The following is an 18,916-nucleotide window of genomic DNA, read 5'->3' on the forward strand; positions in this document are numbered from 1 at the left end:
GGTTTTGTTGACCGCTTGTTAAACAGTTTGTGCAATTGGTGCCCTCCATTGTCATCTAGTGGCTCACCACAGTCAATGCATTAGGGTTATTAAATGGAGAAACAAAAATGAATTCAAATTGAAAGAGCACTCTTAAAAGAAACCATCACCATTTATCCTTTTATTGATAACATTGACAAATACCCCAAGTATTTACACACTACATTGAACATTTTGCAGATAAGAAGGTCGCTTGAATCATTTGAGATCTAAAAATGCCATGTTTTTCAAATCACAGTGTCACCTAGACATAAAAAAAGTAACAACTGAAGGTGCAAATAAGGGCTTTCCCCAGTTTTAACATCTGATCATTTGCTTCTGGTTAAAGCTGAAAATGTCCCTAGACTCTCCACACATAAAATTATCAATGTAATCAGTCAAAATTACACAAATAATAAATGTAACCACAATTCACAAACATCCTTTCAACATCGCAGGAAGCTTATGGGGCCAAACAGAATCTCAAATAGATAAACAAATTGCGCATTTTGAAAGCTGGGAGAGTAGGAAAAAAAAAAAAAAAAAAAAAAAAAAAAAAAAACAAGAACCAAGTCAACAGCCGTACAGAAACACCATCTTAAATAGTTTTAAAAGAGTATGTACTGCTACCAGTTTGTTTTATTGTTGAATGTAGAAATATTGTTTTTGTCAATGCAGTTTAATAGCAAGCTGTAACTGGACCACCAGCAAACCCAGCGCTGAGAGAGAGTTTGGTTGTGTAAAGTCAGAGCTTGCATGCATTGGGCGTCTCTACTGGTGATCAGTTTATAGCAGCCTTGACATCAAGACCTCGTAGACCCAGACTTAACTGATACTAATTGGCAGCACACAAATAACTTACTGCCCAATTAGGAGCAACAAGTTCTTTAATCATCCTCATCATCTTCCTCTTCTTCGTCCTCCTCCTCATCGTCTTCATCTTCGTCATCATCATCCTTCGGTTTGGATTTGGCAGATGATGCCCCTCCGCTTACTTTTCCCTTTCCTTTGTAGTCTGCCATGTCCTGAGAAAAACACAAATGACAACTTTACAGTTACAAAACACACACACATACCACTAGCAGTAAAGAGTATGACTTTTTTCTTTAAAAATAAGATTTAAGATAATTTTCCTATTTGAAAGCTTTTTGAAATGTAATTAATTCCTGTGATGCCAAAGCAGAATTTCAGAAGCCATTACTCCAGTGCCACACTATCCTTTAGAAAATTCACCAACTACCATCCACATTGATTAATTAACAGCATTTTGAGAGAGGTCATGCTCCACCTTCTGATACTTGTCCTTCAGTTTGTTGGCCTTGGACTGGAAGGGCTGCTTCTCCGAATCAGACAGATTGTTCCACATCTCTCCCAGCCTCTTGGCTACATCTCCAATGCCCAGACTGGGGTTCTGAGCCTTTATGCTGGGCCTTTCTTCAGCACAGAACAGGAAAAATCCAGACCTGGGAAAAAGAGGGAGAAAAAAAAAGAAAAGAAACAAGTAACTAAACTAGACAAGCCCATAGTCCATCCACAATCAATAAGTTGAAAATAAGCCTTGTAAAAGGAAAGAGCACATACGGTGGCCGCCTTGGAGCATTAGGGTCCTTCTTCTGCTTCCGACTTTTCTTTCCTGGATTGAAGCTCATCATTTCCTGGTCATATCGGGCCTTGTCTTGTTTGGCCAAGTCATCAAATTTAGTCTTCTCTTTTGGTGACATTGTCTGAAACAGATGACAGTTTCTTTACCTGTAGCCTTTATTAATTTTTACCTTTGAAAAAAAAAAAAAAAAAAAAAAAAAAAAAAAAAAAAAAAGATGGACATCTCCAGATGAGAATAACCTACTTACTTTCCATCTCTCTGAGCACTTCTTTGAAAATTCTGAGAAGTTAACTGTGACGCCGGGGTTCTTCTTGTTGTGCTCTTCACGGCACGTCTTCACAAAATAGGCATAGGCGGACATCTTGCCCTTGGGTTTCCCTGGCTCACCTTTTGCCATTATTACGAAGCCAATCAACTATCACCACACCTAGATAAAACAGACAATTTGATGAATTAAAACAAATGTTATTATGGAGAGGAATCAGGTGCCACAGTTTCAATACATATAAACTACATCTTTTCACACATTGCTCATTCCTAGAGACGGTCTTAATAGAGTGCCCCCCACTTTTCAGCAGCATTGGTTCCAGAAAACTAATTTTCTTATTTTTTTTTTTACTTGTAGGGACTCCAAAGGAATCATTAAAGAGGTGCAGAAGTTGAAATTCAAACCAACAAACGAGGTGAATTATATCATATGTTATGATTTAATTCGAAAATCGGATTAAAAAAAAAAAAAAGATAAAGAGAATTTAAAAAGTTACAAGACTGTACTTAATGGCTATATCACATTTATTGCACTAATTGCATTAAAAGCAGTAGTTCATGGTAGTGGACAGGAGTTAAAGCGTTATTTTGGAGCAAACGGTCTTTATTCTTTTTACAGAAACATGAGTAATGTACTATAGATTTATAAAAAAAAAAAAAAAAAAGCATATACCACCGATTACGAATCTCGTAGTTCATTAGAGCAGGTCGGACTTAAAGACTTCAGTTAATAATAATAAAACAAAAAAAGTTGGAGATATTTACTTTGGGGACCAGTTTGTTTTAATATAGAACCATCGTCGGAGGTGCCTTCAACACTACTTTATTATATTCCATGCTGTAAAGTGCAAACTGATGACAAACTTTTCTCAAAACCGTAAATTAGTGATTATATCCCAAATAAGATATCATTTAAACGCGTGGCTAGTTAAAAGGCCAGTAATGTGTGGAGAGAGGGTCTGACTGGCCGCTTCTCTTCAATCAGACTCCATTCATTAAAATGGCTTCTATCAGCGTCGAGGAACAATGACTTGCACATCGCCGTCTTCACAGCAGACACTTCGAGGACACGTCGACTTCGAAAAGCTGCTAGATAAGCCATTTAAAAGTCGTTTGTTAAATACAATGAGCTGCGAATCCAGCTTTAGCAAAGTTTTACCAGTTTCACACTTGACGCTAAAAGAAACAAATCCTACTATCGCTTAGGCTTGCGACATGAATATTAATTACGCAAAGTGACGTTCGCCCGCATAGCTAGCTGATTGGTTGCAATCTAGACGTATTTAGGTAGGCGTATTTAGTTAGCCAGAAAACTAACGATTCATACTATGGAGAAGGCGTTCGCTATGAATAATAAATTAAGTTACGCTAAGGAAATATTACGCAGCAACGGCAGTGGAATAATTAATATTCATGAGTGAAACCTTCCCCATAGTAAGATTCGCAAATTCGCGCCCGGCTCAAACCCGTTTATAACAAAGGCAGGGGCAAACCAGCCATGACTGGCAATGGCTTGTCAACAGCGCATTAACTACTCCATGCTCTGCATAACCAGAAAACATACAACGAGCTAAAACTATTACACAGCAAACTCAGCGACGACACACGGTGCACTTCACAACAGCCATTTAGCCATTTAACACCCCGTGATTTTTGAGGCAGATTAATACATCGCCAGCCATTTTAAAAGCACGTTCGTCACTCAACTTCGGTTTAAAATCATTTTATTTTTAAAATTTCTAGACTGCAAATGAAAGCGAAATGGTTTAGAACCAAATTAACGGAATAAAAACCACTGTTAAACATTTCACCGTAAATTCGTTTTTAAAAGAAAAACACGGTTAGTCATATATAAAACATGGCTTACGCACCAGAAAAGGCTTTAAATAATTTAAACAAGACTTTAAAGAGAATATTAAGCCCCAGTTGAAATTCTAAAATGGAGTCTTTTATAAATACCTTTTGCTAATGTTTGTCCTGTCGTCGGTTCTCCTCAGTCACACTAACGGCCTCCTCGAGACGCGCTTCTTCTCTCAATAGAAGACCACACAGCCTCGCGCTACTAGCTCACTACGAGAGCTGCCTGATTGGTCAGTCCCGGCACGCATTTAAAACAGCCTCCACAACTGTGGATTGGCTAAAAGTTCATACATATTCATAACCTGCTGTACGCCATTGGACAGAAGCACAAACCACGCCCATTATTCAAAAACAAGGCGGGAATTACTATCATAACAACAGAAGTTAAAAAGGTCTGTGGCAAACCACGTGTGAGCGTGAACTACAGGTGGTACTGTGCAGAGGAAATGTATACGGTACAATGTTTAGAGCGCGAGATTACTGAGCAGAGCAGCAGAAAATTGGGTAGTTGGACTGCCATATCAAAACGAGGAAGGCTTACAAAAACAGAAAGATGGTAATACAAAATATTGTTTTGGTTATTGGTTTGTCCACGACCAACGACGTGTCAAGGACATGCATGATTACACTTAGTAAATTAACAATATTTATTTGTTTTATTATAAGATCTTGGCTTAAATTGCATTTACATGTACTCTGAACCCAAGGGGTTTTTTTTTTTTATCAAGTATTATGAACAATACTGTGTCTAATTATTTGCAGATGATTCATGGATTACAAAAAGCAGCAGAAATTAGATTAAAAAAAAAAATGTATTCTTTATACAACAAAATGTAGTTTTAAACATTAAGACACTCTATTACAGATATGAGCTTATAAGAAATTAGAAATTTATTATAAAATTACTATAAAACACTTAAAAAAAAAGAGTATTACAAACACATTCAGAAAATAACATATTAACCAACTTTTAGTAAACTGTCATAGTAATATTGAAATCCATTTAAAACAAAAATAAAAGATGGTGGCGGTTTATGTACACAAATATGTCATTTACTTCCAGAGAGCAAAGTTATGCATACATTTTATATTACGCATGATTTTAAATTATGTTACATTTCAATTAGTGTTGTGGAGTTATTATTGTATGCAATATAAGAGCAATATTTTTTTTGCCAAAGTCACTAGAATATTCAGGCATTTTCTGTAGAGCGACTGTTTACTTCTGAATACTTATTATTGTTGATGACACAATTTGACCACGATTTCTTGAAATAGGCTTTTCAATATACGCAGCTCTCGATAAAACTCAGATGTTAAAATCACCCAAAAATATGTTATATAAATCTAAACAGCTTTCACAAAGCAATGCACAGAAAACTCTATAGACAATGACTGTTGAACTGTAGTGCTATGTGATGTGGCCAGAGGTTTTATGGCATTTAGGGGGCACCAGTGACCACATAGTGGTTATTATCCCAAGGATTACACTAGGATATTATCAAACATATGTAAACATTATTGTTAACCTAACTGTGACGACAGAGATCAGAACAAATATCATTGATTTTAATGTCAGTATTTACCAAGTTAATAAGATAAGCTCAGACAGTAGTCTGCATGGGCATGCCTTCATGCTCTGAGGAAGAGGAGAGAGAATGTGATGAAGCTGCATCACGTTTTAACTCATCCACTTTCTTCTGCAACTCTGACTTCAGGACCAATAACTCCTTCAGACTCTGATGAACAGGAACCTGACAAAAAAGAGCCTTTAGTGTCACTGAATCGGAAGTATACACAACACTTTTTGACTTTGTAACATGTATAAAATGTATTAAAATTCATAAGAATAAAAAGTAAGGTCAACTAAATTAAAATGTACATATAAATAAATATATACTAAATTTTAATGTTACATTTTTAAATGTGAATAATTTTAATACGCATCTTTTAAATGCATTTTTTTTAATCCAATTAAAATCATCTGTTCTGAGTGACAGAGTTTAAAGAATCCAAGTGTAAAGAACTGAATGACATGCTCAACTGCATTGACAAGCAGATCAATATCTGTTTTTTTATAGAATTAATACAATATTAAAGTAATATTTAAACGCAAATTATAAATAAACACTTTATTTTTAAAGTAATTTATAATTGATTTACTTTTTTAATGAATTCCCATTACCAAGACAGTGGAATAAATTTGTAAAAATTTATATTATAAATATATAAATGTATATATTAATTTATAATATAACATATATTATATATAAATATATATAATATAAAACGTGTTCAAAAGTCATGGACCACTGTGGACTTCATCCAAATAAAATTAGAAATTGTTTTAGAATTTTTAGCACAGCTTGAATAAATAATATATAGTATTAATAAAAAATAAAATACAAAAACCCTTTATGGATTCCTATTTATAGTAAATAAAACCACATAAACCAAATGCATATTTTCTTAAAGATAAATAAAATAACATTTTAAGTAAATGCAGGCAATGCTACGATTTTAGATAATGCAACTTCAAATACAAATCAACTCAGCATCTTAATTGTCTTACACTGTTATTAGTCCTCCACAACACACACTTTTCTCCTACAACCACTGAAACAAATGTGGAATAAGTAGCCATCAGCCATCATCCTCTGCTCACCTGTGGCCTCATGCGAGGGTTCCAGCGCACATAATAACTGACCCAAAGCTCTAGATGCCTCAGACTGGCTACTGGATATAAAACATGGTGCTCGTAGTTCACATACAGCGGGTTAGTAAACTCCTCAAGCTGGCTGTTCACATATGACCACAGAGACACGGTCTTGCTGTACACCTCCTGCAAAAAAAATAAACCTGATTGACATTAGGGTGACTAAATTATGACAGATTGACTTTAAAACCAAATAACAGTTGCATGCCTTTGCGACCCGTTCTTGCTCGCTGTTGTAAAGAAACGTCCCAAACAGGCAGCTGTACAGGTGATCAAGCACCGTGATGAGAAACAGCTCGTTGAATTCAAATGCAGAGGGAAACTATGAAGAGAGAGAGAAAGAGAAAAAAAGAGAACACTTTGGTCATATAATAGACATTGCATTTTTCATTTTAGCTCCTCTGTTCCTCACCTGCCGGGTCATTTGCCAGACACAGTCGATGAACTGCACAAAGAGAGGGGAGCGCTCCGAGTTTGCATGGTTCCCATCTCCGTGTACCACTCGCTGACGGACAGGAGGACAGAGAAGGAAGCTGTAAGATGCTAGTAAGCATTCAGTGCACAGTGTTCTTCTCCGTATACACAGGGTGTTACTGACCGAGGCAAAGCGGTGTCCGAAGCTCAGCCATTCCTTCTCCAGAAGCACCTGGAAGCCCCTGAGCGAGCGGTAGTGTGCGTCCAGCATGAGCATGGCCAGAGAGGTGAGCTGAGCCGTGCGGTCCCAGCCGTCGCTGCAGTGCACCACCACTGACGTCTTCCCCGACTCCAGACGGTCTGCGATGCGCACCGCACCTGCTAGCAAGAGCTACAGAGAAAACAGACGCTGCTGTACCTTTAAGAAATGCTTATTTTTATTAATATTATTCTACGTTTTATGTTTTCAATTATTAATTCAATTAAATGTTTACATTTAATTACATACAGCGATTTTTAAAACGTGTTCATTTCTGCACTTTAATAATAATACAAAAAATATATTCCGAATTTTTAGAGCTTCAATTTAAATTGCATTTTGTATTATCTTTATTCAATTCAAATTTAGTTTAGCCGAGCAACCAAGTTCATTAGTTGCTACCAAGTGTGAAGTATAGAATGGCATTTAAAATCCAACACGGTTTAAGCATTTTTCGACTGCACTGACAAATGGTATAGAGTAGGTATACACAAACACACATACACACACACGCTTTATATATCTTTTGTTTGTAAGATTCTCAAAACTCGAAAAGAATCATCAGCACTGACAAACATATAAAGAAAATCAAATGTCCAATACGGTTTTAAATGCAATTTTAAGTAGTTACATTTAGTTTTATTTTACTAAATGAACTTTTTCTTTTTTCTTTCTTTGAAATTAATTTTTATTTATTTTATACTGAGAAATGGTCTTAAGATATTATTTTTTAACATACACACAAAGGTCCAACCACATGTTTACAAGGAAAACAATGGAAAGTGGAGCTATGAAAAAAAATGTGAAACTTGATGAGTATAAAGGTCAGCATATAATGACCATCACGGTGCAGTGCAGTGATATAGTCCCATATTCTCACCCTGATGTATTCCAGCCAGTGCGTAGAGTCCACAGATGAGAACCAGCGCTGCTGGTCGATGGCAGGATACACCACCTCCTTCAGCTTCCTCAGGGATTCTCTCATCACGTGCATGTTGGGGATCTCCAGAAAGTTCAGCTCCACATTGATATAGAGACTCTCATTCTCATATCCTCCATCTTTGGCCTTCAGAAGAGAAGTCACATATCAGCTACTCCAGAAAATCTGCTACAATAGCTAATTCGTTGCTGGCTCAAGATGGTCTAGCAGGCTGCACCAGTAAATCACCAACTAATGATGAACAGCCAGAAACCAGGGGGTTAAATTACTTCAGGAAGATGGCAGCAACAGTATGTTATATAATTATTCAGAGATTGGTAGGTCTGTTAGTAAAATCTGTTGACTTCAGCAATGGTGACTGGTTTTTAATGGTTTTTAAAGGCTCCATCTGGTTCCATTCCAGTGATTCTGGAATCTCAATATGGCTCCAGGAAAAAACAGTTTTCAGTGGTCAAAAACCAAAAGCTGGACTCTTTACAGTCATCTGATTCATTTTCTTTTAAAGAGGAATGTCTGAAGATCAAATAATGTTGAAACTGGAAATGTAGCTTAAAACAAACTTAAAACAACTAATTAACAACTATTAAAACAACTGCATACCTGTCCAAGTGCCATAAATATTATTTTTCCAAAGTTTACATGCCTGTGCACAAATTATTAATTATGCGCCTATATATTAATATATTTTTATAAAACTTTTCTTGTGTAATCTTCATTTTGAAGCTGTATACAAAGTGACCATCATTTGGTTTTTCACTGAAAATGGGTATTTTCAACATTTTAGACACAAAGCCACATTGACACCCCATATCTCTGAGATTGAACCAAATAGGGCCTTAAAAATGATGATTAGATCTTATAGAAATATAATTATATAGATAAGTGGGTATACACTAAAATAATGTTCATAAAAAATATATTGTGAAATTTTATCACAGGATTTATTATTTGAATATATTTTAAAATGTAATTTATTTCTAATATGCTGATTTTCTTTATCATTATCAATGTTTATAAATTGCTTAATATTTTTGTGGAAACCATGATAAAAAAAATTATTTATATTTTTCAAGATTCTTTGATGTATTGAAATTCTAAAGAATAGCATTTATTTAAAACAGAAAACATAACAAATGTAACATTATAAATGTCTTTACTGTTACTCTTTCTCAGTTTGTTTCATCCATAAACTCTTCCTGACCTCAAACCGCTGAACGCTAGTGTGTATCTTTGTTAAAACAGTAGCTTGCCTTGTTAGTGTCAGCCACAGTGCTTTGGCGAGCATCAAAGATGCAGAGTTTGTGAGACTGAGCGTTGGCGTCGAGAATGGTCTGCAGGTAGCGCTCGTCGTCCCTGCAGCGGCGGTCTGATGGACCCACCTGCGGCTGACCGCAGCGCACGATAGCGGCCTGACTCTCAGGGTGAATCCAGGACAGCACCTGATGGAAGGGATAAGGGCATCTTCTATTTTAATTTCAAGTTTAGTAGAAGTTCCAGTATTTTTTCATGTGTTTTTGACATTTTTATTACTGTCTATTAAAAAAAAAATATACAGTTTATATAGTTTTGGTAAATATTCATTTCAATTTTAGTTTTTTTTTTTTTTTTAAGTAACATGGTTTTAGTTTTTGCTAAAGGGGTCATCAGATGCCCATTTTCCACACGTTGATATGATTCTTTAGGGTCTTAATGAAAAGTGTGTAACAGTTCTCAGAGAGACTGTTTACTTTAGCTTCATTCCTCGTAAACTTGCTAATTAGCAAATTATTAGGAAAGACGTTTTGAAGTGATTCATTAAAAAACCTTACACTTACGTACTTCTGTTGGTGAGGCTGGATTAAAAATGATTTGTACAAATATAGACACATTTAGGTAGATCGGGGGCACATTCTCTTCATAAACAAATATAATCCACTGCATCTTCAAGCGATGTCGAGAGTAAATGACGACTGCTATGTTCATTATTACATCCAAAAACAGAACACCTCAGTCACTTAGGAGTTATTTTTGTCTACATCCGATGTTAAAACTATGGTGGCCTGATGAGAGCTCACTCAGGACGGGTCTAATATGTAAGACATCAGGCCAGTCTGAGCTGAAAAACGCTATTATCAATCTAACTATGATGGGAGGGGATCGGCTCGATTCGAGAAAGGGGAAATTTTATCATTATAGGGTGGTTGTGTAAACACACTGCCAACACAAATTGTAGTTCTAACAACTTGTAAAAGTGCATCTAGCATCCGATGATTAACTATTATAACCCTGATGACAACACAGGTGCTTTTAGAAGATATTTCAATTTATATAAAAAAAAAAACAACAACTATGAAACAAAATTCTGCTTTTTGATTTAAAATATTAGTTCTCTTACTGGCAAACGGCGTTTGGCCCTAAAGGCCGCCACTCTCTTCAGTTCGTCCTCTGTGACGTTTGAAGGAAGGACCAGCAGAGCGGGATACGTCTCGCACAGCTCATAACTGCTGTTGACTTTACTGATGATCCAGCTCTCGTTCGGAAGACCCTGTTACCGTCCAACAGCATCAACACAGGTATTGTACCAGACATAATACCAAAATAATGACCTGTAATGACACACACTTTACATATAGTTAGTTCTTACCTGCCTCTTATACTCAACGACTGGGTCGTAGATCTTCCAGCCATCTTCTGGAAACGTCTCCCGGTACTTAAAGGCAAAGAGAGGCTGAGGGAGGAGAGGGAATGTGTGTCATTAAACATACTGAAACACCTTCAGCTAGTGCACACATCTGGGTGTTTTCATAAAGTCATACCAGGTTGTGGGAGAGCGGGAATGCGTACTTTGAAAGTGTTTCAAACACCTCCGAATTGCTCTGACCCTCCTTCTTGTACGCAAACCGGGGGTTTCTCAAGTCCTGTGAAAAAAAAAACTATTTTAAATCAGGATTTAATATTTAAAGGTGTGAGCAAGAGAATAAATAGAAGCAATGACATGAAAAGGAAGGGACTGGGAGCAAATGAAGAGTGGAAAAAGACTAATGTGCTCCTTGCCTTGCAAACTATCTCAAGTCCTTGAGTGTTGTCTCCATGACTCTGAACGGCGATAGACTCCAGTCTGCTAATGGCTCCAAGATTCACATCCAGCACAAACGGAGGATCCTTTGCCAAACACAAAATATTGCGATATTTACCATCCGCAATAATATCGTAATTGTTGTTATCGTAATTGCGAGCTGACATTACAGTATGTCACTCACTTTGCAAAAAAAATCTTGAGAGTCCGATCGCATTTACTGCATGATGAAGCCTTAATAATTTCCCTATAATTCTAGTTATGAAAGCAAAAAATATCCCTACATGGGCTTTTGTTTTTTATAATTCGAAGATATGACATAGTTAAGTAATATCACCAACCTTTTTCCTGAATATTAATGTTTGAGCTTGATTGCAAATGTGATATTAATTTTATACAAGAGTGCAAAAACAAGAAGTTAATATTAAACAAGTTGTCTGCTTTTTCAGTTTTTCAGTTGGAAGTGGTGTTTCGTTCCTAAGTAAAAGCTTTTTTTTCAATTTTGAGTCAATGATTCAAAGATCCTTTCATAAAAAGAGCCACTTGCTTCACTTTTAAACAAATTAGCCATGTTGAGCGAATTTTTCGAATGAACAATTCAATGAACCTCACATTAACACAGGGACTTGCCGCCACCTACTGGTGGTTTCAGTGTCTTATTTCTCTTTATTGGCCTAAACCAGCACAAAAACATACTCTGCAAAATTCTGTTTAATTATTTTTATCGAAAAAATCCCCAAAAATATTAAGACATAATTTTTTGTCAATACAACACACCCCTATTTGGTTACAATGTTGATCAGCTGGTCTTTATTCTTTCAAGACAGCCATGTCCTTATGAAAATATTTGCACAACAAAAACTGAGCTGACAAGACACTGAATGACGACAAGAAACCTCAGCTAGTATACTGAGAAAAATGAGTATTAAAACAGTTTCAGCACTGATGAGTACAGAAAAATATAATTTTATTTGTTTTTTTTTCTACTATAAAATAGATTGGCGATTGTTCTTTGATGTACATTGCTCAGATATTTAACATGAAGTGACATGTCCACAGTCAGCTTTTTAATATCGCTAGTTCAATTTGATGTATCATTGCATTAGATGCTGTAAAAAGAAATCGAAAAGTGTGTTTACCCGTGTCAGGCTTTTAAAGAAGAGCTTGTAGTCAGTGATGGTTAGAGTCCCCCTCACGACCCCAGAGAACGGACAAATATACATCACATCTTTGACTGTGAAAAACACCACAGCATACAGTGGTTGATGAACAACTATTTTTTAGCCTTATCCACCACATATTAACTTATTTCTTATTATGGTTGACTTGCTATGCTTCATGGTGTTTCTCCATTAATACATTACATAAAAACATGTTCAAATATGAAGTTCCTTACCAATAGCTTTAATGGTTTCTCCAGGAACACGTGGAGCCTCTTCCATCTGAGCCTGCTTATTTCCTTCTCTGAGTGTCTGGCACACAGGGGAACAAACACATTTTGATATGATTTTCTATTCTAGATACACATTTACATGTTCCTATTGGAATATTACAGTATCGGCATAATTTAAGCATGGAGTTTTAGATATCCTGCATGGATATTCTGAATAAGTGTATATATAAATGATACAAAATCCTGATTAATTCATATGCAATGCAAGTTGTCTAAATTTAAAGATCCCAGAATGTTGGCATTGGTTTTTTTTGCAGCTTACCTTCACAAGTGCCACTGATAGTAAACTATTAAGAAACCTCTACCTTTCCTTTGCTACCACTCCTAACTTTCAGTTCTCTCTCCGCCTAAAGCAAACAGAGACAGTCAGTCCAACATTTGAGATCGTAAACTAAACACGGAAGGCAGGGCTGTCATTTAGGACATCAAATCTGCAAGCTGCTGCTGCTGCAAATTCAGCAAGTGCAAAATATTTGAGATTGATATTTTTAGATTGGCTAGAAGACATTGTGAACACCTCGACATTCTGGAAACAATCTACTGTGCACCACTCCAGCATCTTGACAGTAAATTTAGCACAATCTCATCTATGTATATGCAGTATGAAAGCAGTATGATTACTGTTTTCACATCCCATGAGCCACTAGTCAATGTTTGGCCCCAAAAGTTCATTTTCTGTCAGCACACTGTTGACAACGAGTATATGGAGCTCAGCAGGATGAGATGGGGGCTCACGGGTCTGCTCCACCCACAGTGACACAACTGCTTGGCAGCTTCACGGACACAGAGGAATCAGAGAATCCAGTCTTTCTCTTCCAGTCCAGCTGCAGGACAACGACGGCACTGTGGAGTTCAACAGGCTTGACCTTCACCAACACAAAAGATCTATGGTGATCTGTTCTACATTATGCTAATAAAGCCCTGAAAAGATGGCACGGGGTGGGGATATTTCATAATGCCTCATATGAGTCAAAACATCTGTATTTTTCCCCTCACACATTCAGTGATCTACTGCACCAATAATGTAGAATACAATAAGCCTTACTGGAGATTCAAATACAAAGCATGCTCTTTCCAAAGCATTTGTGGCACAGGAAAAAAAACTGTGTACAAGCATACAAATATATGTCCAAATATTACAATTAGCACATTTACATGGACATGCTGGTCATTTTCAAAAAGAGTTCATTATAATGACCAGACTATTCAAGAAATCCACATTGACAGTCAGATAGACTGTTGTTTTAATAGATATACAGATGAAACACTCTGAAATTCAGTCTGTTAGTAAGTTAATTATTATGTCAAATAGTTAACGGCGTCACACACACACAGAAAGACTTGCCGAAGAAGGAGCAGTCTGCTGAGGGTCACTGTCCAAGAGAAATCCTTTAACCTCCACATCGCAGTCCTGCACCAGAGAAACCCCACAACAACAGCACAGAAAAACAAAGAGTGATGAGGAAAGAGAGAGAAGAAAGAGTAGAACCATCACAGTGTATGTAATCCCATCAGAATGATTGTGGAAGAGCAATCATTTCAAGAAACTAGAAGAACTACAAGCATTCATGCAGAGGTCATGAGGTCAAAAGGGGTCATATACTTCTGATCACTTTCCCAGATCTTAAATGTCAGTCAAGGTTCTGCTTCCAAAACTCTGATACGGACTCTGTTTCTGAGGAAATCAACATATGCCTGACTATTAATCTGACAAATAAAATGTGCCCCCCCCCACCCAAAAAAAAGGAAGTGTTTATTGAACCTTTAGATAAAAAAAAAAATGCTACAGAAAATATTATAAAGAAAAATCAAATTTAAAAAATCCATGTGTTTTTTGTTCATTGTCCTATTCATCATAAGGCATTTATGGCTCCTAGGATATAGTTGAGAGCTCATACTGGAAACTAGCAAAATATGCAGTTTCTGATATTTATATGGCTTATAAAATAAGAGGAAAAAAGTATGATAATTTCTGATCCTTAAACAAAATGCATATAAATATCACATGCCAACAGCTCCCAGCAATAGTTCTATATCTCCCTAATAAGGTAATATTTAAATATTCTGCATGGATAATGAAGTAAACCTAAGTTGCTTCAGTCCAGTAAATGTTCATTTAGAAATATTACAATAAAAAATATATTCTTACATTTGTGAAATCAGTAGATTTCACAAATTAAAACCATGTGAATCACAACCTGAATGAGGACATTTATACAATTATACTAAAAGCCTTTTACTTTCTAAAGAATAAAATATGAATCAGATGCAATGGATGCAGTAGATTATTTGTATCATCCTAACATAAAAAAAAAAAAAAATCAAAAACACTCAATACACTTATGTTTCAGTACAGGCTATTTTCAGGTTTTCTAAATTCTGAAAGCTACAATTTCTAACCATAACATATTTCAAAAGGTTAAGTAAAACTTAATTCATTGTTATATGACCCCTTGAAGAACAGAAGCAGGGTGAAAATCTGAAGACCTGCATGATCAACAGAGAAGTTGATCTCAACTCATAAGGCATCAATGTTTGAAACATCATTACTTTTTTCACTTCTGGCCAAAATATAATAACACTACTTCCAGTGATGAAGACCCTGCTGTCCTCATCAAAAACCACAGACAAATATGTTTAGAACCATTTTGCTTGTAAACTGTGCTTTGTTCTGTGCATATTTCTCTCCTGATTCGGATGATTTGACTTGTTTACTTGAGAAAACAATATTATAGAAAGAGGGCTCCTTCCTACAAACATGGAGCTTTTCACTTCAGGACTTTTAATGATAGACTGGACTCATATACTTTTAAATTAAAGCAATGCTTCTGACGGCACCCATTCACTGCAGAGGATCCATTGGTGAAGCAAGTGATGGAATGCTACATTTCTCAGATGACCTAACGGTGAGTACATTCTCATTTTAAAGTGAACTATTCCTTAAACACCACACTAAAAGATAACATTACCAACAATTTCCAGTCACCTGTTTTCAGTCTGTTCTTTCTTATGACTCCAGATGCCCAGTTGTCTGGACTATTTTATGATGCTTTTATAGTCCCATGATATGGCCAGGAAAAATTAACCTTTTATGTTCCACCAAAGGGGTTTAGTATCAAAATGCGTTACATATTGAGAGAACTTTCTTTTCCATGTGTACTATGCATCCGTGAAGACTTGATAAAATGAAATCATTTCATCAGCGATGTTCTGATTCTCTGTGGTTTCATGACAACACATGTCCGCTGAATCTTGCATAAGAGTATTTAAACTTAAAGCACTGGGTGGAGATCTGCGGCAATGCATAAATAAAAAAGAAACAAGAACTGTTTTGAGTTAGTGAGCATTTACCTGCTTATTATTATTTTTTTACACTGAATATTTGCTTCAGTCTTCTACCTCTACAAATGACCAAACTGTGATGAAATATAAATATGAGTGCTTTAAGTATATTTTAAGTATATGCTCATACCTTATAATCTCTGGAAATCATCTCTGAGCTGATGGGTCCAGAGATCTGACTTGACATTGTGGCTGCAATCAGTTGTTTGCACCATTCAACATGAGCCCCTGTGGGACTAGAATGTAAAAGTGTTAGTGAGTCCCATACATGTCTGACAGGAAGATATTTAGATGAGCACGGTTTATGTTTATGTTTAGCTGGCTCTTATTTATCCCAATAGGACCAGTACATCAACAACATTCATCATTCTGAACTATGCTGTCAGACAGTTATGTTGCATCTCTAGTTTAGATGGACTATATTTTTATACTTTATAAAAAATCTTGAACACTGGCTGAAAGTTATTTTAGCCTGTATCCATCATTTATAAACAAACATTTTAAAAAGAAAAAGTTGATTATGACTTTTTATCTAAAAATTCCAACTTTTTTTTTGTTGTTGGTTTTTTTTTTTTTTTTTTTTTTTTGCATAATTATGCGATACAAATTGAGTTACAAAGTCAGAATTGCTGGATAAAAACGTACAATTCTGACTTTTTTTACTCGCAATTGTGAGATTGTATTTTGCAATTCTGACTTGTTTTCTCAGATTTTTTTTTCCAAATGCATTTTTTTTTTACTTGATGATTCAGATGTTTATATCTCATAATTCTGCCTTAATTTCTTCTTTTCACAATTGTGAGTTATTAAGTCTAATTTTGAGGAAAAAGACAATTCTGACTTTATTACTCGCGAGTTTATGTTGAAGTCTGAGAAAAAATTCAGTTTTGAATTTATATCATGCAGTTCTGAAAAAAAAGGGTGAATTCCGATATGTTAACTTGCAATTGCAAGAAGAAAATTAATTAAATTAAAAGAGATTAAAGAAAAAAAAATCGCAACTAACTTTTTCTTTATTTATTTTTTATTCTTTGAGTGGAGGAAACAGGTTTATATATATATATATATATATATATATATATATATATATATATATATATATATATATATTTTTTTTTACTTTTACTTTGGCCAATTACATGACACGGCTTGGTCATGTGATATCAACAAAGCGGCACCCATGAGGGGTCGAGAGCCGCTTCACGTATAACAATTAACAAAATAGACAAATATGTCTGCAGCATACATATCTCTCGTGAGCGTTCATGATTTGTAGTGATTCTAAATCGCTGTTTGTTTATGTGAGTGCACGCTTAAAAAATATTATTATCCGATAATTTATTATGAAGGTTTGTCATCAGTACTTGCTCAGGTTGATAAAATGCTTTCTTATCTTCATGTCTGGTTAATATGACATTTCATTAAAACAAAAAGTCAGCGAAAAGTGTTTTGTTTGAATACTATCAAGTCTCTCAGTAACTAGAAGGCAGTAAAACACACCTTTATGACACATTCTAGCTCTATAACGCGACGCGATAAGAACGCATCCATGCGCGTCGCGCCACTAGCAATACGGGTGTCATAAAGTATCAGATGGGGGTTTATTGGCACTGACCTGTCGGGAGTTTCAGCGTTTGACTGTGGTGAGGTCGGTCGCTTATCCATTCTCTACTGTAGGTTTACAGAAGCGCAAAATTACGCTGTTGCATATGCAGCGCTCATCGTGTCTGGATCTTCTGCAAACGCTTTCCTCTGAAACTTTGTGACTCGCCTCGAAATCAGGAGTCCTATACGTCGAAGGGAATCGCTCATGAATACTAAATAGGTCGGTGCTGCATAACCTACCAATGGTGATGGTTTGCTCCTGAATAATAATTACGCTGCGTCAATAGTTTCCAATGGCAAAGACTCCGCTCATGAATATTAATGCGTGCAGTCTTCAGCGCAGTAGGATTCGTAAACTCGCCTCCCGCACCGCCACGACAGCGATAATAAATATCTACCAACTACGTTTCCCAGAATGCAACAGCGTGACAATACGGATTAATATAATATAATATAATATAATATAATATAATATAATATAATATAATATAATATAATATAATATAATATAATATAATATAATATAATATGTCTGTGTGGGGTTTAACGCCTATGTGGCTCTGAAGAAATCATTCTTCCTCCAAATCCTCTCCAAATCCCAAATCCTGCCTTCTCAGCGATGCCCAGGTAATGAGGAAAACAGAAATAAGATGTCCTTACAACTATGCTTTCCTAATGTTGAATTTATTGTGCTTAAGTGATGAATCCTTACGTTCCCTGAAATAACTTACATGTCTGTGTACTATTTTAATGTTACTAAAGCCTTCTTAAAATGCATTAAAAAAAAATCTGATTAATTTGTTATAAGTAATTTTTCACTGTATTTTGAAGTGCCCACAATAATCTTGTGCATGTTCATTATCTAATACCGACACATGTCTAATACAGGTATGTAAAAAATGCAATTTTTATATTTAATCTTGAAAATAAATAAATAAATAAACCTATACATTAGACACATTGCAAATCTCCAGGGAGGCACATCTCAGTGTCTCAGACACAAATACAGTAGTGAATACTTTGTTTCACTGTTACGGATGAGAAGGTGCTGAGGACAGGCGATGAACTGGGATGTGTATCGTCCACATGTCTTTATGGCCCCTGGAATATATTGGTTCATTGAGCCACCGGGGTTTGAGAGTCTTGTAAGGTATTTCATTTTGAGTTCAGTCAAGCAAGCTGCTGTTTCCAGCTCTCTCATCTATCTACCCATCTATCCATCTATCTATCTATCAATCAATCACTGGGGAAACCTCTGTTTCTGCCGCTGCAAACGCGCCTCCTGCTGGCAGAGAATGAATTTGCATTTTTAATAAGGCCCTCCAGCAACATGCGTTTTTATTGTTGCTCACTCTTTTTATTCTTTATTTTTTGTGTGTGTGTG

At 35.9% G+C, this 18,916-nt stretch overlaps 2 protein-coding genes across 5 annotated transcripts; both read right to left on the reverse strand.

Annotated features, from left to right (window-relative positions):
* Positions 1-145: 145 nt before the first annotated feature.
* On the reverse strand, positions 146-3,993 carry hmgb3b (high mobility group box 3b). Its single transcript, XM_026195418.1, has 5 exons — positions 3,848-3,993; positions 1,869-2,048; positions 1,600-1,742; positions 1,307-1,481; positions 146-1,043 (listed from the first exon to the last, which is right to left on the reverse strand). Exons 2-5 carry the CDS (start codon positions 2,016-2,018, stop codon positions 906-908), a joined length of 606 nt encoding a protein of 201 aa, XP_026051203.1. The 5' UTR covers positions 2,019-2,048; positions 3,848-3,993; the 3' UTR covers positions 146-905.
* Positions 3,994-4,616: 623 nt separating this feature from the next.
* On the reverse strand, positions 4,617-17,794 carry LOC113038173 (myotubularin-related protein 1-like). Of its 4 annotated transcripts, XM_026195414.1 has the most exons (16): positions 17,543-17,794; positions 16,058-16,163; positions 13,931-13,996; positions 12,529-12,604; positions 12,272-12,366; positions 11,111-11,218; positions 10,873-10,974; positions 10,701-10,784; positions 10,452-10,601; positions 9,328-9,516; positions 8,018-8,203; positions 7,063-7,269; positions 6,877-6,969; positions 6,673-6,786; positions 6,414-6,590; positions 4,617-5,502 (listed from the first exon to the last, which is right to left on the reverse strand). In XM_026195414.1, the coding sequence occupies exons 1-16, from the start codon at positions 17,590-17,592 to the stop codon at positions 5,353-5,355; spliced, it is 1,953 nt and encodes a 650-aa protein (XP_026051199.1). In that variant the 5' UTR covers positions 17,593-17,794; the 3' UTR covers positions 4,617-5,352. The 4 variants fall into 4 exon arrangements, with proteins under 4 accessions (XP_026051199.1, XP_026051200.1, XP_026051202.1 ...); XM_026195415.1 differs by lacking the exon at positions 13,931-13,996 and having other exon boundaries at positions 17,543-17,766; XM_026195417.1 differs by lacking the exons at positions 13,931-13,996; positions 17,543-17,794 and adding an exon at positions 15,572-15,877 and having other exon boundaries at positions 16,058-16,165.
* Positions 17,795-18,916: the final 1,122 nt, after the last annotated feature.

Source organism: Carassius auratus, chromosome 21 (assembly GCF_003368295.1).
Source record: "Carassius auratus strain Wakin chromosome 21, ASM336829v1, whole genome shotgun sequence".
In the NCBI taxonomy this organism is placed as follows: Eukaryota; Metazoa; Chordata; class Actinopteri; order Cypriniformes; family Cyprinidae; genus Carassius; species Carassius auratus.